At 45.0% G+C, this 26033-nt stretch overlaps 1 protein-coding gene across 15 annotated transcripts in view; it reads left to right on the forward strand.

Moving 5' to 3' along the window:
• casz1 (castor zinc finger 1) overlaps positions 1–24900 on the forward strand; it is a 242887-nt gene extending 217987 nt beyond the window's left edge. For 12 of the 15 annotated variants that reach the window (XM_069184059.1, XM_069184057.1, XM_069184058.1 and 9 more), the window contains 12 exons: positions 661–1502; positions 6452–6584; positions 7410–7473; positions 8504–8667; positions 9299–9421; positions 9859–10182; positions 12089–12287; positions 12939–13110; positions 15751–15899; positions 16194–16422; positions 17145–17471; positions 19596–24900. In XM_069184059.1, the coding sequence (XP_069040160.1) occupies positions 661–1502; positions 6452–6584; positions 7410–7473; positions 8504–8667; positions 9299–9421; positions 9859–10182; positions 12089–12287; positions 12939–13110; positions 15751–15899; positions 16194–16422; positions 17145–17471; positions 19596–20875 (4006 nt within the window). In that variant the 3' untranslated portion in view covers positions 20876–24900. The remainder of the gene's footprint in view (positions 1–660; positions 1503–6451; positions 6585–7409; positions 7474–8503; positions 8668–9298; positions 9422–9858; positions 10183–12088; positions 12288–12938; positions 13111–15750; positions 15900–16193; positions 16423–17144; positions 17472–19595) is intronic. The other 3 variants (XM_015337179.2, XM_015337180.2, XM_069184056.1) reach the window with 2 other exon arrangements.
• The last annotated feature ends 1133 nt before the right edge of the window (positions 24901–26033 follow it).

Consider the following 26033-nt stretch of genomic DNA (forward strand, 5'->3'; position numbering starts at 1 on the left):
AATGGTGTTACCTTCATGGTGGCAATATGAGGTTTTTAAGAATTCAAGACTTTTTATCTATTAAACTTAGCAGATTTCCTTTAATAGCATTAGAGGTTAAAGGCATCTAATTATGGTTTTCATAACAAAACATTTTGTGTTCAAAACGGATGTAGCTGCAAAGGAGGTCTCTGCAAACTGGTGTTAATTAATCAGACAATAGCAGGGGCCCTAGGCGTGGTGTACTGGCTGTGTGCAAGAGCAGCAGTAGGTACCTTCCTCTGCTGTAAGGAAAGTAACAGTTTAACTGGAATGTGAAAAACATGCTTGTTTGTAAAACACCCAAGAAAACATGAGCCTGGTGATGATTCATGTAGGATAGGATTAGGATCAAATCTGATGCAAAAAGAGATCCAGATAATACATCCTCTGTGAAACATTTCATAAGCCATTAGTACCATGAGCACTTGCACTCCATTGATTGTGCATGAAAGGTGTCTTCTCTTCACCTATGAAGCAGGTATGCCACCTTTCCATCATTGTTGGTGTTTTTTTATCTAATTTGTCTTCCCTTTCCTTTTTGCCTATTTACAGTATAGAGGATAAAAGTAATAAAGGGCTTTGATTCACCTGTGAATCTCCTTTCCCTCTCCTCCTCCTTCTCCCCCCTCCCAAAATCAGGCGCCCCGGCTGCACCTTTACCTTCAAAAACAAGTGTGACATCGAGAAGCACAAGAGCTACCACATCAAGGACGACGCGTACGCCAAGGACGGCTTCAAGAAGTTCTACAAGTACGAGGAGTGCAAGTACGAGGGCTGCGTCTACAGCAAGGCCACCAATCACTTCCACTGCATCCGGGCCGGCTGCGGCTTCACCTTCACCTCCACCAGCCAGATGACGTCCCACAAGCGCAAGCACGAGAGGCGCCACATCCGCTCCTCGGGCGTCCTGGGCCTGTCCTCCTCCTTCCTGGTGCCCAAAGAGGAGCCCGACGACTCCAGCAACGACGACCTGATGGACTTCTCCGCCATCAGCAGCAAGAACTCCAGCCTGAGCGCCTCGCCCACCACGCAGCCATCCTCCTGCGGCCCCCAGCTGCTCCCCACCCCCACCACCGCCGTCGCCTCCAGCCAGACCATCAAGCCCACGGCCGCCCTCCCGCCCGGCGGCAAGGTGCCCAGCATCCTCTCCCCGGCCCTGCCCAGCGGCGTGCCCGTGGCCCTGGCCCTCTCCAGCCAGGGCCTCTCCGGCGCCAGCCCCTTCTTCCCGCTGCTCCCCCGACTTCCCCTCCAGCTCCCGGCCTCGGCCGCCGGCATCATCAGTGCTTCCAGCGCCCCCCCGGCGCCCGGCGCCGACCCCCAGAGCGGCGCGGCCCAGGGGGAGGCGGCGGCGGCGGCCACCCCTTCCTCGCTCATGGCCACCTCCATCATGGAGAAGATCTCTGCCAGCAAGGGCCTGATATCCCCGATGATGGCCAGGCTCGCAGCGGCCGCCCTCAAGCCAGCGGGCGCCGGGGACGCAGGTGGGTGAACAAGACGGGGGATCTGGGGCGCGCGCTCCGTCACGGTGTGGCCTTGCCCGTGAGCTGGTCAGATTGAGTTCCGGTAGGTAGCAAGTCTGCAGGCAAAGGAAAGGCCATGCAGCTTCAGTATAACGAGAAGAGGAGGCATTTGCTCACCTGCACTGTCAGGGTCAAAGCCATTAGGAAAGTGACTCTGTACATTTATCATTTCTATCGTGCCCTGTATGGTTTTCTAAGCATTTAGGTGTTTTGGTATCAGGTATTTTGTGCTGTAGTGCAAGGAGATTACAAAGTGTCATTGGAGCGACATCTCTCTCTTGTCCTCAGTGAACTTTGCGAGTCTGTGTGGAGTCCGGCGTGTACATTTTTTTTTGTCTTAGTAGTAGGATAAGCACTGACTCCGGTGTCTGAAATGTAAGCTAATGTAATAGAGGAAGGCCCAATTTCAAGTGATACGAACACACAATTTAAGACGACAAAAACAACTCTTCAACGCGGGACATTTTCCTCCCTCCCTGAATTGATGACTGAATTGATACCTACATCACATCAATAGATAAGTGTGCTGGCGGTAAATAACAGACCCTCTAAAATCCCCTAATAACATTGGGGAGATGCTCTTGGGGCCTGAGTTATACATGTATCCTCATCATTTTTCGTCTTATCACTGCCTGCCTTCGTTCTGAACAAATGGAAGCCGAATAAAATTACGTCCAGAAATTGAAAGTACAAAACATTTTTTTATGCAAGCTGAAATAAAAGCAGAAATCATTCAAGAAGCAATTACGCAGAGCTCTTGGGATACCTGGGAGCCAGCAAGGCAGTAGTCCAATGGTGTTCTCCTTTGCCTCGCATTTCAGATGGGAAAGACAGTCTGTGGTTCCTCCTCGTCTTCAAAATTACTCCTACAAACATTCTGCTGTCTGTCTAGTACTGATGCGCAACAAGATGATTCTTAAACTAATGGGCCCTTGTATCGTAGATGGTAATGCATCTACCTGTCCCTGTTTGCATGCCCCATTAATTTGGAAAGACCATTTTTCAAGGTGCACTGAAGTGGACTTGTTACAACCAATTAGGACCGGCGCAGTTCTCACTGTCCTCTTCACTAGAATTGACGGCGCTTCAGCAGTTTGGTCTGTAATCCTTTGCATCCTTCCAGTCAGGGAGGACGCTGGAAGGCCCTTGTTCCCACCCTCTCCAGCTCGTCCCCCATCTCCTTGGTAACCCGAGTCTACCTTGAGACTGTGGCATCAGATCCCATCGCAGCCTCTTGCCTTGCAGCACACCTTGCTGCGACATGCAGGCAGCTTCTCCCTCAAGGGACCCCGGGGCAGGTCCTTCCTGGTGCATATCTGCTCGGCGGAGTCGGGCAGGGGCAGGTCTGCAGCTTCACGAAGGCAGGGGTTACTTGCCCTTTCTGTTACAGGGGTGCGCTGTTCACTGGGGAGAGATCAAGGGGGAGAGAAAGTGAGTCCGCAGGTAGAGAGAAAGGAGGAACGCAGCTTCACATGGCTCGCCATGTGGTCGTTGTGGGTGCCCCCCTTTAATTAGGGTGCAGTAGGGGAGGAGAAGCTGCCGTGGTGCAGGTCAGAGGGCAATGGCTCAGTCCATGACTTCAGAGGGGGGAGAACATTATAAATCAGCCAGCTGCTCGGATCGCAAAATAAAGCATAACGCTACAACCAGTGTAGAGAATTGTCTTGCTGAGGATTCTGTGTCGGGTGCTGCAACATTAAACAAGTCTTCAGGCTCCCAGCTGCTCTTACTTCACAGCAGATTTCCTTCTTGAATTGAACTGACTGAGTGCCTGTGCTGTAGCAACCTGCAGAGTTGCACACTTTCCTGTTTCACATTTCTCAATTAGCAAATGTGTTAAAAACTATTTAGCCCAAGAATATAAGCTTTAGAACTTGTTCTCCACAAACTTTCTGTGGCACGAGAACATGCCTTTAGATTGTTTTGTTCAGTGTGGCCTTTACCAAGTCACACTTTATGCCATGAGTAAGAAGTTTTGTACAGTATGTTAGCCTCCTCTAGAGTGGTGTGGAATGACAGCATAAGGCTTTTTATCTCAGGTTGGTCATTTGACTCATTTTGCTAGTTAGTAGTAAGTGCACTGATGTCGAGATCTAAATGTTAAGGAATTAAGTGTTGGATTAAATCTGAGATTTGGGGAACAGTATGATTTTGAAATAACTAGACAACTTATATATTGCAGAATATGGCTTTGTTTGGTCAGTCTGTTGATATTTGTTAACATAATTTCATTTTGAAGCATTCTTCCATGTCTGTAATAGAATACATACATACATATTTGTTGCTCTACAAAAGAACTTTATCCATTATGTTTTTGTTTCATAACACCTTAGCTGGTAATATAAACGAGGCCCATTACAAAATGGGCCAAGATAAAGTTGTTTTCAAGGCCTCTTAGCAATTTTAGAAGAACCGGTTCCAAGACTGACATTATTTCACAGTAAGCTTTCAGCTGACAGAACGGCTGCTGGAAATTAGGTGTTACTGATCTGGTCAGATATACCAGCTTTGCATAATAACTGGTAAAATGCCAGGCAGGAAAACAGGCTCTCTCAACTTCAAACCCATCAGTTGTAAATGAAGAAAAACCACAAATCACATTATGTTGTTTAGATGTCAGGGAGACATGGGCTCTCCCAGGCTTTTGCTTTGCTGTGTTGGAAGTTGTTCCATTTCTTCTGGTGTCCAAGCACACTGCGAATGATACATTTTATGCAACCCACAATCCCAGTGGGAGATCTGTGCGCTGTTAGAATGCGGCTTTCACTTCGCTGCTGAATTGTGCTTCTTTTCTTCATGTATTTTATATCTGAGCTGGACAGTTTCATAAAACAGGAAGAGGAAGAGTTGAGTGGCAATACCATGGCTTTGTCTTCAACGTGTGAAAGATCTCAGACTATTTTAGGTGTTCTTCAAGCCCGTTGGAGGGAGGTGATTCAGAGTGGTTAACAGCTAGTGAATAAGTTGCAATTTTATTAAATTTGATACAGTGTTACGGTGCAATTTAATTAGATCATGCAGTTGCTGCTTATGTGCATTGGCTGTGTTTTTGCTGGAGACAGCTATGTAAGTGGGATGAAGTTACATACAGAATAGAAGATTATTGCATTAAAAAACACAGATATTCCTGTTCGGTTTCTGTTAATCTCTGTCTGTTTTACTTCGGGCGTTGTATATGTTTATTTTATTGGTCTTTCACACCAATTTGCCCAAAAGTGTTTTTCCTAGTTGTGGTTTTTTAAAAAAAAGACCCAGACATCTTAAGGGTATACTAATTAGACACGCTGTTACAAATGATCTCTCGCAAGCATTGTAACTTACCAGGAGTAATTACATGGTAGAGCATCGTTCCTGGATAACTTCCAGCAGAACATTGCTTTGAGATCAACTCAGTTATTTTGTGTGCTGTTTCTTTTTTGGTCTTTGGTAAATTTGTTAAGACAGCTGCAGTCCAGAGACATTTTTTTAATTGATTTCCTCTGGTTTTTCTCCAACAAATGCTGCCCTGCCATCGTTTCTGCACTAAGGGCAGAAGCAGTCTTCTGGTACTTCTCTGAGTTTCTGACATAGACAGTAGACAGAGGCTACCCCACCTCTGCATGTGTTCAGTGAAATAGGTAAAAAAGGGCAAACCCAGGGGCACTTTCTGTCCCAGCCCTCATCTGGGCCTGGAAGGCTCTGTGCAGCTTGGCGTGAGATGGGTCGATCTGTTTATCCAAAGGCTATAACTGTTGATCAATGACCGAGCTGGATTTGACACCCATACTGCTGTGTGCTTAGATGGGGGCTGTGGTGGATTAACCTCACCCATTGTCAAAACAGTTTAAACCTACACCAGTGACAAAACAAGACTTATTTCTTACATTGGAATAAAATAACCCACTTTTCTCTTCATATTTCATCCACTGCCTTGTAATGAAGTCCAGGCCACTCATGGGAAGTCTCTCTTTTTGCAGTCGGAGGATTGGATATGTGGGTATAAACTTCTATTTCCATCTAACCGGGCCTTTGGCCCGATAATACAGAGGGTCTTCCTTCTTCATACTGATCAACAGAGCACATCAGAAGAGAACCTGTCTGCGGTAGACCAAGCGCAGAGAAAGCTAAAGCTATTGACTCTTTGCCTGTCGAAACGCCTCACCAACCTTTTTTCAGTGTCCTCATGGCTTCTGAAACTAATCACTGCTGATTCACTAAGCACCCGATTCGAAAGGTCGTGCCAGGGACTGCTTTCCCATTCCTTCCTTTTTTAATAAAATACCACTTACTATCTACAGAAAAGCATGGCTTTCTCTCTATAGCCTGAGGATGAATTAATATTTTAGTCACTTGGGGATTGTGGAAAGAGCCGGGGCGCATATTCCTGTCAGCATTTTTCCCTTTCTCCTTTCTTTCCCTTTTTTTCACTACTGCCTCACTCCACACATCCACAAAATACCTATCCAGGAAATCCGATCGAGAGGTCACGCTATTTGAACTGATCTGATTGGCTGTCAGCTTCAATCTGACTGACATGGCAGATGTTCCTTTTGGGCATGCTCAGTCTTGGTGGCCCCTGTCCGTTGCTGGGGTAACGAGGACAGCTGACGATGGAAAGGGAGGGGGGTGACCAGTCTGAAACTGCCACTTTTCCTCAGCGTTAGCATTGCATTTAATGAATAGTTAAGAGGCAGCCTTGCAAATGAGTTATGACAAGCGCTGCTGAAAAAGGAGTCTTTTTCCCTCATTCTCCCCTTTCTCTCAATCACCGTTTAAAAGCCCGGTAGCTCTGACGGCCTGACATAATTTTACAATAATTATCACTCCAAGTATTCTTTCAGCTGGGACAGAAGTCAGGTCAGATCTCGTCACGGGGAAAATAGTGCTGACCAACAATAACTTTGTTGTTTTTCTCTTCCTGCTCTCCTCAGGGAATGGGCAGTCAGCTCCAGGAGGCCGGTTTAATCTGGTTCAAGTGAAGCAGGAGCCTGTGGATACCACCTCTGGAACATCCCAAGATTCCCTGCAGGAACATAGCTTGGACCTGAGCAAGAAAGATCACAGGTAGAAAAAACACAGCCTCATTGCAGGAAGCACTAAAACCTAATAAGCACTAACACCCCACTAAAAACCCTAAATGGCTCTTTATATAAGTATTTTCTATTAAGAAAGGGGTCTGACCCCTCATCTTGTATCCGGTCCAGTCTGTCTGTACATGCCCGTTAACTTAGGCTAATTTGCACATGGACTTGTGCTGGGAACTGGATTCCTGTTTGGTTTGTGTAGCCCATGTTGAGGGTGGGGCAGCCAAGCTCATTCACACATCCAGCATGTTTTAGAATTATTATTAAAGTCAACGTGAAAATGTTGTTAACGAGACGGTTAAAGACAGGAAATAGAATTGGCTGCCCATAAATTCTGGCATACCTGTGTTACAAACAAACTCTGCAAAGCTCATGTTATCAAATACCTGGGGATGAGGATGAGGATGAGGATGGTGTGTCAGGATTTGATATTTACTGCACGTGACAGACATCAGGCGAATATGAAGCAGGGGTTTTAATTAATTTATTCAGTATTAAATTTCTTCTGTGTATCTCCTAATCCTTCAAAATTACCCTGTTTCTTTGACTTCACTTCAAAGGGGCAGGGAGGAAGGTGTGAGGTCTATATTTTCTTTAACCCCAGGTAGAATTTCCTAGAGTTATTCCCTGAACATGAAAGTGCTGATGCGACTTTGAACCTTACCCCAAGTTCCATTTTATTCCGTAGCCTTTCTTTAAAAAAGCTGTTTTTTTCCTTCTGTTTTTACCAAGTCCGTGATGAATGTTAATATTTACTGTTCTCATGCAAATCTTGACTAAACATTGTTCATTTTCCTTGTTCCAGTAATGAATCAAATGGACACCCTGTTCCAGGAAATACATCTCTTTTATCCTCGCTTATGAATAAGGTAAGATCCATCCATCAAACTGCTTTCAACCCAAGACAAATTAGCAGGACACAGAGGGGGCTGTTTGTTTTTTAATGTTTCACCGCTAATAAGATGAGTTTGTACCATTTAAATTTTCAAGCCATTTTTCATACAGCATAATTTCTGCCCACCGCTCACAAATTAATATAATGAACTGGTAGTGGGATGCAATGCCAGACATATAGAGACGTTTATTTTTTGATGAGCTGTTTTGAACCGTGCGTGTGATTTTTTTCCCCCTGTTTATTTATGGAGTTTGCAAAATTATTTGCTTAAGAAGAAAAAGAAAAGTCAGCTTCATTTCGCCAAAAATGAAGGATGAGCAGCAGTCTCAGAACCAGGGGATATTTCAAAGCTGTATGTTTTTGTGGGAATAAAGATAGACTTGCTTTTAATCATCCACCTCTTCTAGGTGGAGAATATGTGCACTATGCATTACCCGGGACTAGCTAAGGGGGTGTTGCGTAGTTCACCATATCAGTGAATGCGTGCGGACAGAGTTGGGGGGTCAGGGTTTGGGTGAGCCCCACTGTAGCTGTGGCCATTGAGGAGCACAGTGTTCCTGCATCGGTCACTGGGGAATCCTTGACATTGTCACCCTTCTCCTCGTTTCCTAAAGGAAATCTGTATGGAATTCCATCCAGCATGTTCACAAGAGCAGAAACATGCAAATGCACTATTTACATAGGGCCATTGGTCCCATTCGGCCATTTTCTATGTACGTACAGTGTAATCTGAATGCTGCTGTGTAATAAACAATTACTGTCTACCCTTCTAATGTAAAACAACATGCTGCATCAGAGTAACATGAGCATTTAATCCTATTCCTGACCATAAGGCTACTTTGTGAATTCCCATCATCATAAAATGTTTTAAAAAATGGCATTTTAAATGTATTCAAATCCGACCTGTTTTGTTCAGTTAAACAATTTTTTTTTTAAATAGTCGGGGGGGGGGGGATCACCGGGGTAGCTGGGGGTGTAACCTCTCTGGGTGTCCCGTCCTGCAGATGTCGCAGGTGAACCCAGCGTTCATCAGCGCCCTGAGCCTGAAGACGGAACTGGAGGGCAGCCAGCCCGGAGACAGCTCGGAGCTGGCGCAGTACCTGAGCAGAGTCATGAAGGTGCCCGTGCAGGAGAAGCCCGTGGAGCTCTGGAAGACCTACCTGAGAAGGTAAACCCTCGGCTTTCGCTTTTTAGTTCATGTTGTTTCTCTGCGTTTATCTGAAACGTCGTACCCCCACACATCCAGTCGGAACGCAACTGCTCGTCCTGAGGAAACAAAACGATCGATCGATTAATTCGATCACATTGCATTCGGCACATGTGGCTCGCTTGGTTCCTAAAAGCTTATTGATCCAAGGTCCTGCCGTTTCTTGAAAGAAATCAGGCTAAGTGTGGCTGGGTAGCTCCTTCCACATTCCTGCAACCCTCAAAACAGCACTTCACCTTAGTATCCTCACGTGTCCTCTGGTTTGTTTTTCACTTGTGAAAAATATACGTACATCATTTTTGTTCTAATTATTATATGTCTCTTGTTCAAAGTATGCAAACTATATATGGTTTTTATATTGTTGTTGCGTTCTTAAAGTTTAGCTTTGACTCCACAACACATTACCTAGCAGATACGTCTTGGTATCTTTTTGAATCAGCTCATGGACGTTTACTGTAAATGCGATGACAACGTGATGTAATGTGAAGAAGCACGCTGATCGCTGTCTGGGTTTTTCAGTTTTCTGAGACGAATGAGACATAAGCTCGAGCAGTTGACAGAGTGTGTTTTTAACTCAACCTTTTCCTGTTAGGTATGACACCGAGGACTTCTGCGAGGCGCAGTGCGACTTCTTGCACAAAGTCCATTTCCACTGCCTGGTGGAGGACTGTGGGGCACTCTTCAGTACCCTGGACGGGGCGGTCAAGCATGCCAAGTGAGTCAGGACACTCCGTCCCGGGGCGCGGCCGTCAGGTTTCCATACTGACTGCGCCAGTACCGCAGAGGGAAAGGGCTGCGGAATTGCGAAAAGAGGATATTTTTTTTCCCAGGGCTGTCCTGAGCTGTCCATAAAAAGTTTTAACTCAAACTTTATGGACCAGCTAAGTGAGTGGCACCTAAGCCTATGGTGATATTGCAAGATTTCATTAAAATCAGCCTCTTACCATGACACCCAGATTAGGCAACGCTCAGAATAATAGTAAATGTTGTAAAGAACCCCTGGGGTGAAATAGATTTAATTTTCAGTTCCTCTTGTTTTTCTTTGACTGTAGTTCTCTAAACGAGTCACCGCCATGCATAGAGAGCGTGTTTTCCTTTTAGCTTGTGTGCTGGACAACTGACACAGTGCCGCGCGTGTCCCTGTGTCTCCAGCTTCCACTTCCGGGCCGCCCTGAAGGTGAAATCCGAGCCCCTCGTCGCCCAGGCGGGCGAGAGCAAGGACTCCGCCGAGGGGGCACCCCACCAGCCCCCCTCCTCCGTCTCGGCCGCCATTTCCACCGCCATGGACGTGCCCACCATCACCCCGACAAGCGGTTTTGGATCCGCCCCGTCTCTCCTGGCCTGGAAACACATGACTGGCATCTCCCAGCTGCCGCCTTCCGTGCCCAGCCTGCCAGCCACGTCCCTCCTGGCCACCACGTCCCTGGAGAATGCCAAACCACAGGTCAAGCCGGGCTTTCTTCAGTTCCAGGACAAGTAAGTGGGCCAGAGGACCAGCACAGCAACAGAACTAAGAAAGGGTACAAACAGGAGAGGACCATTCGGCTAACACAGCCTGTCCGTAGTTAGTGATTTATTGATCCAAGGATCCCATCCAGCCATTTTGTGAATGAAACCTGAGTATCAGCTTCAACAACACTCCTGTTCTCAGTCTTAAATGCACCTCCACATTTCTGCTTGTGCTCTCTGGTCCGAGTTTTTCAGGGTTCGTTCAAAAGAAGCCCATTGGGTTGATTGTGAGTACAAGTTGCAGCCCCTCGTAGTCTTCGCTGTCCAAGTGGGAAGATGTTCAGTTCGTTCAGCCTGTCAGTGAAGGTCATTCCCTGGAATGTGTCTGGTTGCTGTTCTCTGGACAAATTCCATAGAATTCATATACTGTAATTATAACATGGTGACCAAAATTGTACACAGTATTCAAAATGAAATTTAAAATACTCTAAATTGACACTCATTGTGTGCTCTATGACCGGAAGTGGTGTGAAGAGAATTTGCAAAGTTGGTTACTTCTTCCTCAGCTGCAAGTGTTCAGGATAGGTCAAAATATCCCATAGACACCTTATGCTGTGGAACCACTCTGGAGTGGAGTTTTTAAAGCTCGGCAAACAAGTCCTTCTTCACCTCTGCTTCCCTGACTTGTAATTCTCTATGCTGTTGCTTTCCAAAAACCTACAGGTATAAGTACCATAGTAAAGCCCTCTCTATGCCTGTCATTCTGCATCCTTCCTGCAGCTCTTCTCTACCTGTACAGCCACCCCTTGATTAACTCTGCAGGGGGTCCTGGCCTCCCCCTCCTCTGTGGGTGAGTGGTCAGCCCTCGGCCAGGCCAGGCAGGGTAACACCAAGCCTCGTGACTATGGCTCACTTCTCAAGAAACACTCCCAAATGCAGTTTGATGTTGAGTGTTGTTATTCCTCTTGAATCACTGCCTGACTCTTCCGATAGCAGAGTCTTTGGATGCACGTATACAGGTGAACGAGAGAGGATTTGCTGAAAGTCCGAGTTCTAGAAAGGAAAACTTCAGTCGGTCATTAGCTGGGTGTTGTCCAGCAGAGCGAATAGCACAGCCCTTGGGAGCTTAGTGGTACTAGGCTGCAGCCAGCTGTCTTGGAATTTCTGCTGAAATGAGACCACATTTTGTGCAACACGTGGTGGCAGCAGTGGGAAAAGCAGAGTCCAGTGTGGGTGGAAATGTTACACAAAGCTGCCCTTTGCACACAGGCTGTGGGGTCCTTCCCTGACAGGCCCTGGCCTCATGCTGTGTAGAGGAAGTTTGGGTTCTTTCTGAGGGCAGTGATCCTGGGTTAATAGCTCTACAAATTACCAGGCAACATTCAACATCTGCAAAGCCATCGAGACCACTGAGTGATGACCCTGCCTGTGGAATAAATGGCCCACTTTGAAGTTACTTATGGTGTAGACTCTTGCATAGCTTAGATTTCCTGAAGCAGTATTGTATGGGGCTTCATGTCTTGTTTTTTATTGAACTATTTTTTCTCTTGAGTTTACCTAGAAGAGGAGTCCCTGAGAAATGTAAATTTAAGAGATGCTGTTGTTCATAACTGCTCAGTCACAAAGTAGCAGATGACACACACTGTTGTACAATTATTATCACTGAGCTTTCATCTTCATTATTCCCAAAATTATGTATAAAGCTCTTTTCCTTATAATCTTATCATTGGACTAATTTGATTTGGGATAACTTACTAATGGTAAAAGTATCCATTTGTCATTTTGGAAATGATAAAATAAGCTTTCTTGTGGTAACCAAGTGCTTCCGTTTTCTTCTTTCTGGCCTCGTCTTTTATGCAGTCTCCTGTTTATTTTCAGAGGATCAATCCATTGAACAGATTCTTCAGTGTTTTCTATTGTTTTGGCCTTCCAGTGATCCTTGCCTAGCCACGGACTGCAAATACGCAAACAAGTTCCACTTCCACTGTCTCTTCGGAAACTGCAAGTACGTGTGCAAGACCTCGGGGAAGGCAGAGTCGCACTGCTTGGACCACATCAATCCCAACAACAACCTAGTCAACGTGAGAGACCAGTTCGCATACTACTCCCTGCAGTGTCTGTGTCCCAATCAGGTGAGAACGCCTCCGGCTCCGCAGGTGGTTAGGCTGAGTGGTTTAAGGTTTTTGTCCTTCTCGGCACAAGGACCGGCCCCTCTCCATATCCCGCAAAACCTTCTTCTTCTGTCTGAGTGCATCTTAAGGAAGAATCGCTCCCCGCCCCTCAGCACCCCTCTCAACTCCCCGTTCGGAAAACATCTGATATTCATTCATTTATGCGTTTAGACCCCTGCCCCTAGACGTACCCTCCCGAGATGAGCACATCTTGTTAGTCGTTCTCCTGTGGGACGCACAAGCAGGGAAACAGATGGCAGTTTGGAAACAGGTTACAGCGAGTGGGGAAGAAAGCTGGCTGTGTAAATTAGAGACAGTTTTAACAAAGCGTTACAAGGCTCCGGACCCTTGCGGTTGGCACCACGGTGTGTGGAGGGGGGGGGGGTGCGTCTGGAAATTTGCCTGCGGTCTTGGCTGGAAGGAGGGTAGGAGGCCAGTGTCGGGTCGGAGCGCAGGGATGTGAACGATCTTTAAGGGTCCAAGAGTACCAGCACTCTTTCGCTAGAGGAGAGGAATTTGCGGCACCTGTCGAGAACCCTGACTTTATTCACCTCTAATCATTTTGTGTTGATTTTGCTTTTTGACAATTTCTCCACCCCCACTCCCATCTAGCAATGTGAGTTCCGGATGCGGGGGCACTACCACTGCTTGCGCCCGGGCTGCTATTTCGTCACCAACATCACCACCAAGCTGCCTTGGCACGTAAAGAAACACGAGAAGGCAGAGCGCCGGGCAGCCAACGGGTTCAAGTACTTCACCAAGAGGGAAGAATGCGGCCGGCTAGGTAAGAGCCGAAGGGCAAAGGGCAAAGGGCAAAGGGCAAGAGAGGAAGGGCATTGAGGCGTCTCCTGGTGAGCTGGCATTACCTGCTGCCAGGCCCTGAAGGGTGGAGCGCCCTGGCTTGACACGGTGCTCCAACTGCATGTCACTCCCCCGGGTCTCGGGGCAGATCCACAGGGGGCCCCGGCCCGAAGTCCCCCCTCTCGCAGCCTGCTGTCCACACCGCTCTGGGACCACATGGGGACATCCTGCAGGAGCAGCTCACGCCTTGACACACAGCACACCAATTACACAAGCAGGCAATAAAAAGATCATTCTTTTGCTGGTTTGTATTTATAGATTCTGTGCTGGCTTAGCAACGCTAAGATATCAAGCGCCCCGGAGCACTGCACAGCAAATTCATAGTATTGTGAATTAGTGTTTATTTTAATTATTATTTTTCTGTTTCATGTGGCTATGAGCCTTAATTTATGTCAATTAAATAAAAATGTACAGAAAATTAATATTTCAGTTTTGCAGGGCAAATGTCATTTCATTTGCCACAAACAATCAGATGAAAATAATCTCACACTTGTGCTCGTTTTCCTTTAAAAGATATATTTATGTAGTATGTAATCAGTATGTTGTCTTTATTTTAAAGTAGGTTTAACTTGACAGGAATGAGCAATTAGACATGTTTAGTTAATTACTGTGCTTGTCTAGCTCGGTTTGTTTGTGCTTCTGCATTTTTTCAAGATTGAATCATCACGAGAAAGGAAAGTTTGTTTTTTTTTCTGTCTTTTGAAGCAGCTTTGCTGGAGGTAGAAGAAAATAATCAAATTGCTATGCAACCGCTGGCTGGTGCCCCCTTTTTTCTAGGTGCTCTGAGCATTGTGTGGTGAAATAAAAACAGAAAAGTTATCAACTCATTGAAGAAACCAAGCAGTCAGTCATAAAGAATTTATAGTTTAAGCAAGCAAGCAGCAGTATCCATGGTAACCATTGTCAACAAAACCTGAGTGCTACCTGAATCTCCCTTTACAAAGGGCCGTTACTGTTATGTAGTCAACTTTGCGTGTTTAATGTGATAGCCGGTTCACACAAAGCAATTTGATGACACATTGCATTGTACGGCACGCTGGGCACCATGGCAACAGACGAGTCCACACCTGCCCTACACGGTACTGTTTCAATTATTTCAGTGTGCTTGATTCGTAATAAAATTATAACTAGCTCGCCACAATATTTGATTAACTTACGAAAACCAGTAACTTAATTTGAATTCATATAGCAATTAGAATCTGTAAGCCTGCTGTAAAAAAAAAAGACGCAGCCATGGGTAGATTAAAAAATTTAATATAAAAATAATTTTGCATTTACTTGAGTGGAACATGTAGACTGGGGGTTTTGCCTCATTGCTTTTCTAAAGCTTTAAATTTATTGATATGAAATTGTTTAAATGCCAAGTAGAATAAAGTATGCCCCAGTAATAAAAGTCTTCCACTTCAGCTTTAAAAACTGAAATACTTTTTCAGCTATCCTGTTGTCTAATTTGGGTGACATTATAATACAGACATTCGTTTTGCTATTAAACATTTTAACTCGTCATGTTTTACAGTCGTCTTTGCAAAATTACGTCTCTTCCTTATAAACATGCTGCAGGTTATTTAGTCAAAGCTATTGAATGTAATTCCCGTTAGTGGTTAATTTTGGTTTCTCGGTAAAATTACAGAAGTAGAAGTTTTTAAAGAAAATGTTCCAGTGTATGATACTTTAAAACATGCATCAATTTTTAGACCTTCGTGTGAAGATAAATTGAATTGATTGGGATAAATAGGAATTGTAATTGAGTGGCAGAAATGAAAATTCAGAGCTGATAGTGAAGATCAGATATTCTTTACCATGGAAGTTCTGAGATTCTAGAGTCCAGTGCCTCTGCTTTTCCTCTCCTCTGTTCATCACTAGCTGGCTTTTAAACTTTCATCTGGATTTAAAGCCTTCAAGCCCATAAGCACCTCTGGCCAGCAAGAAGATGTGGAACAGTGGGCTTCTGTCATATTATTTACCTACACTGTAGGGTTTGTTTGGAAAAACATGAGCCGGAACCTCAGGGACAAAATACTGGACACATCAGAAATCCTGTTAAATCCTGGGCTCGGTACAGCAGTTTTATCAGTAGACTTTCTTTCTAAATCAGGGCCCAGGTGACTTGTGCAATCCCTAAACAGGTTTAATTTAGGTGTGCCTCTCACACCAGTATGAGAGAACACACCCGGGCAAGGACCTTAAAAACAACTAAATATTGAATGGAATGTGTGAGAAAAGTTTTATTTATATGGGTGCCAATATCCTGTATTGTAGGAGCAAGATATTGCAAACGATCAGTTGCCTGTAGGACTTACAGGTCCGTCATGTTGCTCTGCAAAAAATGTAGCCAGACCTGAAAGCAGACACGAGTGATCGGTATCTGTATTCTAATTATGGTTTAACTAGATTCCGGCTGCTGCCATCTCTCAGATTATTTTTATTTGTGGATAAGACAGTAGTTGCACATTGTCTTCATGCAGAGCTGTTGGACTGTGTAAAAGACTGTCACCTGACGTGACCTTCGAGTTTGAATAATAAAAGTTGTTTTGTTTTTTTTTTTACTTTTTTCTCTTTGCAGGTTGTAAATATAACCAGGTGAACAGCCACTTCCACTGCATTCGGGAAGGCTGCCAGTTTTCCTTCCTGCTCAAACACCAGATGACTTCCCATGCCCGCAAACACATGAGGAGAATGCTGGGCAAGAACTTCGACAGGGTCCCGTCCCAGGTACCGCGACACGCCTGGCCCTCCCGCATGAGGACCCAAGAAACACTTGCAGTACCAGCTGCACACTGCACACTTTCTGTGTGTGCAGAAAGACAGGCACCTCACATTGAATTACTGTGCACCTGCAGCACGTTTCGGACAGGCTGATTGAGCACGTGCTTGATGTCTGCTTGCAAGAGAATGGGTCAGGCCGTGTGGTCCAGTTCAGCGATAGCAATGCCTGTGCCGTGGGGCCTGAATTGTGGGTGATTGTGCTGGCCGTGTGGGAGTGTAACAGCCTCTCCGCTGCCGCAGGTGGTCTCTCACGCCCAGCGGCAGGACGATGTCCAGAACATGGCGGGCTTGCCGGGCTCCGCGGGCGGGCACTCCGGCCTGAACCCCGGACTCTCCGGCATGGTGGACGAAACCGACGACTACATGGACTACATGGGGGGCGGCAGCCCGATGGGGCTGTCCTCCGAGTCCTCGAACCCGGACCGCAGCTGCACGAGCACCCCGGTGGGCAACGAGAGCTCCCCTGCAGGTAAGAAGCCGGCCCTGCTCTTTTTCACATCATGAGAGATCGCAGTTCTTTTTTTTTTTCTCTCAGGGGGCCTTCTGTGTCCTTTCCGTGGTGAAGTTAAGGCCTGACGTCCTACTTGCAGGCAGTGGTACATTTTAGAAAACCTGCTGTACATTTGTTTCCTGTGGTTAGTTGTCAGGTGAAAGGCTGATGCTGATGAGTTATCTATCGACTCAATCTAAAAACCAGCAGGCTGAATTGTCACCATATCCAGTGTATAATATCTGTAATCTGTAATTTTCTGACAGGTATCAGACTATAGAATTATAAACTGATTTCTAAGTCCTCAAACCTACTTTCCTCCTTTTTAACCCCTTGCAACTTCATTGCAGTGATGGCGTTAAAAAACACACAATTAAATGTGTTGGGTGTGGTCATTTTGCACAGTAAAGATTAGGGCTGCAGCTACACCAGTTTCTAAGTCACTGGAAAAATGATGCTAATGATGGCTTTTATTATGGCTTGCCTTCATTTGATGGGCTCATCGTCTGTTTTTTCCTAATGACAGTTTTGTTTTTTAATGTTATCTCCATTTTCATCTTTGTTGCTTGGGCTGTTGTTTGGGTTTTTGTTTCATTTTTTTTGCTTTCTTCCTTTTCTTTTTTTTAAAATGTCTTTCCCTTCTGCCCTACCCTTGTCTGTGCCCCCCCCCCCCCCATTCCTCGGACGGTCTGTCTGTATAGGATCAGGCTCCCTGGTCTCTACACCTGCTGCCTCCACTCCCGCTGACGCTACCTCTACCCACAATGCACCTCAACCTCTGCCACCTCCGCCTCCTCAGCCACAGCTCCAACCTCAGCCTTCATCTTTCCCTCCAGCCCTCCTCCGGCCTCCTCTTCCCTCCCTCCCATACCTCCTGTCTCCATCCTGTCTCTCATATTCTCTGCTCAGCGCCACTCTCGGAGCCACTCGGAGCGTTGTCATGCCAACCAGTACGCCAGCTTACAGTCCAATCATTGCCACTCCGTCTCCGGTTAAAAGTGACGTCCCTATAGTACAGGATGCTGCAGGTACTTGTCCCAAATAAACAAACAGGTGACCTTGGGTTGTGTACAGTAAGCATAGTACGGGCTTAGTCCCCATGCAGAGACCTTGTCTGAATCCAAAACCTGTTGACTGAATTCAATAATGCCTCTCCAATGGTAGAAAATATAGTATTGTTTTTCTTGAGCCACAGATGGTACCATTTTGCCAGATGGACCAAAAGGCCTCCTCTTGTTTCTAACCTGTCTTACATGTATTTTAACATTTTTGAAAGTTCTGAGTAAAAGAAGTCATGGTGTTAAAGAAAAATCTGTAGCCCTGACTTCGCAGTGCACTGCAATGAAGTGGCTTAGACAGTCATGCTGTTTCTCCGTTGTCCAGAGACCTGCCGTGGGGATAACAGACTTTAGTAGAGGGAGTTTGTGCTAATGCTGTTAGTCTTTTCTCGTGTGTGACATAAAACCACCTCATATCACTTTCAAAGCAGCAGGAAAAATAGTCGTGGTGTGTTATATGTTAAAATATTGTGCTACACGATTGAAGCATTGTAGTTCTGTCTCTGAGTACCAGGCTCACTTAGTGTGACCCCACTGCTTCCTGACAAACACTCATTTTGAGTTCCACTGATTTTAGGAAACCAAAGTTCTGATAGAATAGCTCCCAGCTTCTGATGTCTTCGTACTGAAGGGCAGTGTTAGATTGTGAATCACTGAGGCCCCCCAAGGTGCTGTAGCTCTGCCCAGCTGTTTCCAGCTGCTGTGCCAGCACAGTGGAGAAGGGGCATCATGGCTTTGCTGCACTTGGTACAATGTGTCAAATGTTTTCTGTAAATGTAAAGATCTAATACTGGTAGACTAAAGACTCCTAACATTATTTCTTCTAATATTGGTGTAATAGTTATCATAATCAAAGTTTGTGCATTGCACTTAACAACACTGGATGATTACATGATGTTTCATTTATGTAAGTCAGTTACCAGGGAAGAAAAAACAAAAGTTTATTGGAAGAAAAATGACATTATTCTGCGTGTACTGTACGTTATTATTTTAAATTTGCCCTTAGTCTTCTAGCCTTTTCTTTTACATATGCGTAGTTTTAGACAAATGCACAAATAGATCAACAAATACTTACAGCAGTCACTGTCTTTCCTGACTGTGCAGTTGTCTAATGGGCTTTAGTTTTCTGCAATCTGCTAAGTAAAGCTGCAGAAACGTGCCCCTCATAAACAGCACACCAGGCAGCGCTGCACCATCCATTAACAGCCACTTATTTTAATCGTGTTTAAAGTTTTATCGAATCCATTGATTCCTATACAGCCCGGCAGGCCCTGGGTCACCTCATTAGCAGTGATCTGAGCTGGTCCCGGAAGAATTACCACCCCACCTCTGAAATAAGATCAGATCTTGAAGGGAGAATTAGATGATCCAGTTGTACTACATAAACTTTTATCGGTCAGGTACCAAAAAGCATAATGAACAAAGGGCCTGATCTACATTTGCAAATCTTTAAGCTGCAGAAAGCTAGTTAGGTGGTTCAGGAGGCTATTGCTGTCAGGTGGACACGATTCAGTCCAGCCTGGTTTTTAAGTGTTTTTTCTGTTGCAATTACTCCTTGAATTGCTGAGAGTTTTCTAGACCAAATATGAAATATGTTTTACACATGGACCTTACCCACACAAAACAGGCCACAAAAGGGGAAGATTTCTGATGGACAAAATACATTGTGTGTAGAGAGTGAATACCTGTGACACTGATGATACCCACTCCTCTAGCCCTTTCCCATCAGTTTCCTGTCTAAGCTGGACGTGCTGGTGTGGAGGGGAAGCGACATTCACTTCCCCTCCTGAATGGCTCTGCTGCATTCAGTAAAAGTCAGTCGGCAGTTGCTACATGTAAATGGTGCAGAAAGATTATGCAAACAGGTCACAGAAGTGAAAAATCGAAAGGTATCAGATCAGTAAATGAATTGAGTAAGTGGGGGTTTTTGCTCTTAGGGATGTGGGAAGTGGAACTGAGTTTTGAGATTCTGTTTCTGATCCACGGACCTCCTGGTGTCTGTGTCCACATACTATATAACCTCACAGCACGAAGCACGCGGAAGTGCTCAGGGTATCCGCCGCTGGTTAACGAACATGTCTCCCTCTCCTTTAGGGAACACCATTTCTATGCCCACTGCCTCGGGAGCCAAGAAGCGCTTCTGGATCATCGAGGACATGTCTCCCTTCGGCAAGCGGCGCAAGACGGCCTCCTCACGGAAGATGCTGGACGAGGGCATGATGCTGGAGGGTTTCCGGCGCTACGACCTGTACGAGGACTGCAAGGACTCGGGCTGCCAGTTCTCCCTGAAGGTGACCCACTACCACTGCACGCGGGAGAACTGCGGCTACAAGTTCTGTGGGCGCACGCACATGTACAAGCACGCCCAGCACCATGACCGCGTGGACAACCTGGTCCTGGACGACTTCAAGCGCTTCAAGTCCTCGCTGAGCTGCAACTTCCCCGACTGCCAGTTCTCAGGCAACAGCACCCACTTCCACTGCCTGCGCTGTGGCTTCCGCTGCACCGACAGCACCAAGGTCACGGCCCACCGCAAGCACCACGGCAAGCAGGACGTCATCAGCGCCGCCGGCTTCTGCCAGTTCAGCTCCAGCGCCGACTGCGAGGTGCCCGACTGCAAGTACAAGCTCAAGTGCTCCCACTTCCACTGCACCTACCCCGAGTGCAAGCACACCGTGGTGGGCATGTCCCAGATGGACTCGCACAAGCGCAAGCACGAGAAGCAGGAGAGAGGCGAGCTTCCTTCCGTCTCCCCCAGCCGGGAGGGGCTTCTCCTGGCCGGGACGGCTGTGCCCCCCTCCGCCGCCCTGCCCTCCACCTCCCCCGGCACTCAGGCCCTCCAGCTGGGCAGCAGCTCCGCGTTCGCCCCCGGCCTCGGCGCCCCCTCCGAATACGACCACCAAAGTTCTTCCATTAGCCTGGATGGTTCCCTGAATTTGGGCACCGATGCCAACAGCTCCCTCTTCTTCCTGAAAAACCCGGCTGGCATCGGCCTCAACGACTCTCTGGATCTGAGCAAAAAGATCCAGCACAGCCCCCTGGACCCAGGCAGCTCCAGCGGCCACCCCCTCGGCCTGCCGGTCCCTCAGGACGACACCACCGCCACCTCAGGGGACGCGGAGGACGACCTCTCGCCCGAGGAGGAGATGAACGCGGAGGAAGACGAGGAAGACGAGGACGAGGAGGAGGAGGAGGAGGAGGAAGAGGGGGAAGAGGACGAGGACTTGAACACAGACTCTTACGAAGACTCCGTGCCGGAGGCCGAGGGCCCGGCGGAGGAGAAGGATGTTGGGGGGAGCTTCGATACTTCCACAAACCATGCTGACGCTTCCGGACAGGCTAACGATGAGACTGTCCCGCAAGAATTACTGTGAGCAGTGAACGCGACACACGGGATGAAGATACGTCTTTAGAAAATGAACAAAAGAAATGAAAAGCGGCTCCAGATATAATACTGAGGACACCAACCATAAAAACCGATGGCCCAAAATGATTAATTGCGATGTTTACAAGATGACCAAGATTATTAATTTAATTAACGAGCGAAGCCCACTTGCACACAGGGGGGCTCCAGTGTAAACAGTTTGCTACACATCAATCCTTCTTTGCGTGCGTGCATGTTTGACTTTTATTTATTTCTGTTTTATTTTATTTTTCTAGTGTGTGAAATAAACACCATAAGGGAAAAAAAATATATATATATGTGTGTGTGGATGTTGATATAGTTGCTATACAAAGGAAATTGTTGACGAGTTCATTAAGTGAACTGCTGAACCCTTGCTACCAGTAAAAGGGAAATCACTGTATAAATATATAGAGAGAGATATATATGAGATGACGCGTTGGAATAATTTATTTAAATGAAACACAAAATGCATTATTATTGTTGTTGTTGATGTTGTTCTTGTTATTATTATAATTGAAGTGCGGGGTGCTCTGCAAAAACTGTGGCTTGTGCCCTTTTCCGTTGATCCCTTACAACGTTATTTTCTGTTTTCTGCTCTTTTTTTTAAATACTGTGTTTACTCGTTAGGACAAGGTCTCACTCCTCGACAGTAGCATCGGAGACTTAGTTCCACGAGAGTCGCACACTTCCCTCATCTTCCGCCGGGCTCAACTGTGGCTGAAAACTGTGGCAGATGGCCGTTTTCACAAGCTGAATTTAACTCCGCTCTGATACTGCTGGGGAGAGCAAGGGAGGGCCGCTCGTGCCTCGCCAGTGACTTCCCCGTGCAAGAAAAAAATCAGCCCCCCCATTGATTCGGATTTTTTTCTGACCCCTTCTGAGCCAATCAGTGTGCCCAGCAAATCTCTCTTTGCATGACCGTTCAATGATTTTCATAATCAGTATTGCCTGTTGCCACAATACCAAACTGCATGAGAGCACTCGGTCAGAGATATATTTAGATACTTGATAAGAGAATACACATGAAAACATGACATGTCTCCCTGTGGACATCACCTATAAAACCGCTCACCTGAAAGGGGGGCTTTTGTTCAAAAAGTAGGTCCTTAGGTACAAGTGAGAGTGGCGATGATGCTACTGACCAGGAGTCGAACAGGCCTAGCTTGTCTTCCTAGCCTTTTAGAGTGAACTGTGGGTTGGAATCGGGTATTACCATGGTGAGAGAGAAATACTGTCTGGACATTCAAAAGACAAAAGACACAGAGTGGCATTACGGCGGATTTCAAATGTAGCACGAAACTCTGGTGCAAAGCAATATTGGGGACAGTATTTTAGCACGCTGCCTGGACAGGTTGGGTAGGACGACTCGGTTGAATCTGGGAGGTGGATATACATATAGCAAAAGCGATGCACTTTTGCATAAGCAGAAGTATACGATATAAAATGACAGGCATTGTTAATCTACAGGATTTCCTTGTTCCACTTGTAATTCCAGATGCTTTTTTTGTTTGTGTGAGTGTGTTTTTACAAAGGAAGTCTGCATATCTAATGGGCAAAAAAAAACATTATGACACATTTATTCCTGTTCGGCATTTATTTAACTGAAAAGCTCACATACAGAAGTCACCAGGGCTGTGTTGGGGGATGTAGGCGGGGTGAGGTAATCTGTGTAAGAAATGTACAGAAAGAAAACTGTATATTTTTATTTTTTTCTAAACCATGAGAATGGTTGAACTCAAATTGTAATGGTTTTATTTAATATTTATGTGACCTTGCAATGAGAATTAGGCATTTGTTTTGCACTTTTCTAGGGTCGTTTTTTTACACCATTATAGTACAGCATATTTTAAATCTTGTTTTTAACAGGAAAAAACTGATATAAACTGTTTTGAAATCAGTAAGAAATGATTAGCCAATAGCAGTTGGTGCGACAAAGAACTGTTGTTCTGTCTCTTTATTTAAAACAAAGACTGCTTTTATCCTCTTTCAGAATTGGATGGATTTGTCAGAGAATAAGGCTCTTGAATGTCTCGGAGATGGTCAGTGGAGAAACACTAATGAGGACTGTGATTTAAATTAAATTCCTTATAAAAGAAATTAAAAAGACAAATAGTTATAAAAGAAAAATCCTGCTTTTGTAGCCGAGCCTGTCTCTTGGTTGAAAATGTATGACTGTATCTTTCAAACTCAAGAATGACTATGTATTTTATTGTGTAAAAATAAGGAGCACCAAATATGTCAATAATGAACGTGGTTCTGAAAAAACATGGTGGGTAATCATGTTTGGGTGATTACTTTAAAAAATATTAACAAAAAATGGGTTGTACAGTATTTTTTCTGTAAAGTCTATATATATAGAACAAAATGGTCTTTAAAAAGAAAAAAACTTCCCATAAAACAACAACAAAAAACAATCGAAAAGTCTGAAATAGTCCCAATATAATTTTGGTTGTGTGTGAATTTTTTGAAAATTTCCCCCTTAGACATTAGCATTAATTAGGGAGTTTTCAAACACCCTGATTAGGGCCATGTATGTATTTTAGCACTGATAACAGCTGGGTGATTCAGTTTTTAACTTGAATTTTGTATAAAAATAAGAAAAAATTAAAAATATTTTAAAAAAACTACACAAAAAAGAAGTGCAAATTAGATTTGTTAATATACGTTTTTAGTTAATTTAATACCATGTTTTTGTCATTTTTTGTGTGCTTTTAATTTAATTTTTACTTTTCTGTTTTATTTTTGTGTTTTCTTGGCCTGCCTTTCACATCACTGATTTATTTAAAGCATTTTCTCTCAGTCTGAAACTGAAAAGTAAGTACAGTAATGACTTTGGCAGATTTTTTTTAAGAAATGGATGCACTTGGATGAATTTTACGTGTGTAAAATAGTGAAAATTTGTAAAAAAGTAAAATAAAAACTATGATATAACAGTAAAAAAAAGCGCTAACTGGTGTTTCAGCCTGGGGATGTCATGTGGTGTGTGCGCATGACATCATGACAAGTGTCATCATGTCACAGATGTCATCATGACATGACAAAGGAGCAGCGAAGAAGCATGTTGTGTTTGTGCGAGAGAAATTCAGTCTCCACTCTCCTGAGAGTGCAGACCCTCTTCCAGGCTGGCTGCAAGAACTTTCGGACTGCCAGTCATTTTTGATAGCTAGTGCGTCCCTGTAGCAGCAGTCAAGGAATATTTGATGGCAGTTACCTCGACTGCATTTCCTACCACTGTGACATCCCTGACTGAAAAAGAAGAGGCTCTTGCTATTCCAGACCGCAAAGAAAATGTCAAACTGGCGGCGAGGCTTACGATGCCCATGCTGGGGAAATGAGCCTGTTCAGACTCAGGCTTTGTCCGTTTAGCTTAGTTCTCAGAAACTGACTTTAACGATATTAGAGCAGTTTTTTTTGCCTCCTCCTCCCCACCCCCCATATATTTCTTCCCAAGGACGAACAGTAGTTACATTGTGTATACTTTTGTTTTTTGCTTTCCTTCGTCTGTCCCAAGAGAGATTGAAATAAAACATCTGCTCCTTGCAGATATGGAATCAACAATATTTGTTGTCGTTTTGGTATGGACCCCCCTCCTCCTCCTTCTCCTCCTCCTCCTCCTCTTTGCGGCTTCAGATGACACAGAGCTCACTTGTGCAGAAACCCTTGTCCCGGACTTCCCTGCCCGCCCCAGAGAGACTTCAGTCCAGCGCTGGTACCGGCCAGTGAAACAAGTCCGAAGAACTGGGTATCTGTAACGGATATTCTCCGAAGGAACGTCAAACCCTACTGGTGCCAGCTGGGGGACTTCGAGTTGTTTTGTCCCAAAAGGAGCAGCATTATTTTATTTGTTCCTTTTTAGCAAGTGTCTTGACTTGGCTTGAGATGTAGTGCAGTGCCCGGCGTTCTTGTTTTCTCCTACAGCTGTTCATTTCTTTTCTCCTTTCTGTTTTTTTTTTTCCTTGTGATGTTTCTTTAAATAAAAAACGGGTAAACGCATCACCATCTGTCTGCCAGCTGGCATCCTGTATATAATCTAGAATGAAAAAATAAACATGAAAATTATATTAAACAAAAACCAGACGGAAGCGACCTCCAAATCCTACATAGGCTGCTGCTGAAACGACAGATCGTTTTACTGTTTTAATTAACCAACAAAGAGACGGGAAAAAAAGCAAAAAGAAACTGGATTAAATGTTTGTTCTCTGTAGAGTGAAATAAAAAGAAGATTACTACAATGTAGCAAAAGAGGAAAAAGAAAAAAAATTCTAGCCTTTGTAATATATATTGCACATTAGGACTAAAAGCCATCTCTAGCTCATATTGAATTTTAATGTGTAATTTTATTTTTATTTTTTCTGTGGAGAAAAAAAGGCTTGATTCACAAACACTCTGTACATGGAGGCAACTCTTGACTTTTTTATATGATTTAAAAAAAGGATGAAAAAAAAACAAAAAGGTTGCTCCGATACTTGAATCTGATCTCTCGGCACCTATGTTATTAATAACCGAATATTTTTCCACTTGAATTTAGTGCTGTTAGAAATTTAATATATGTGTTTTATTTATTGTTTTTTTTTCTGCATGACTGATGCAAGGGTTGAGATTTTCACTCAATAAAATAAAAAAACTGGAAAAAAAAGCATAGGCCAGTTGCCTCTTTTAATTTTTTTAGTCCCGTAGATTCGATTCCCTTCAGTGAACATGTGGCTCTGAAGTGTCAAGGGTGGGAGGAGGTCCATGAACTCGGACCACAAAGTCTGCACCTAACCTCTACAATAGAAGGGAACAGTCCATGCTGTCACACTGCACTGGTCAGGTCTGTGACATCAGACATGATATTGTACGTGCACTGTGCTTCCTCCAATGAGGCAGTGAGGTTTCTGCAGTTACTCTTCATTCTTGAGTCACAGGTGCCATATGTGTTGGATTTTTGTAATACACCAGAAACAGGTTCTATATGAGAACCGCCTGCACATCATGCAGCAGTGATGGCAGGAGCTGCCAGTAAAGGGAACATATGACAGGTGTGCATGTCTGGCATATGCTTGAGCTTTCTGGGCTGTGATAGTCACATGGCTCATACATAGCAGATTAGGATGCAAACAGATGAAAGACTTGTAAATAGCAGC

The sequence above is a fragment of the Lepisosteus oculatus genome, chromosome 25 (assembly GCF_040954835.1).
Source record: "Lepisosteus oculatus isolate fLepOcu1 chromosome 25, fLepOcu1.hap2, whole genome shotgun sequence".
NCBI classification, from domain to species: domain Eukaryota; kingdom Metazoa; phylum Chordata; class Actinopteri; order Semionotiformes; family Lepisosteidae; genus Lepisosteus; species Lepisosteus oculatus.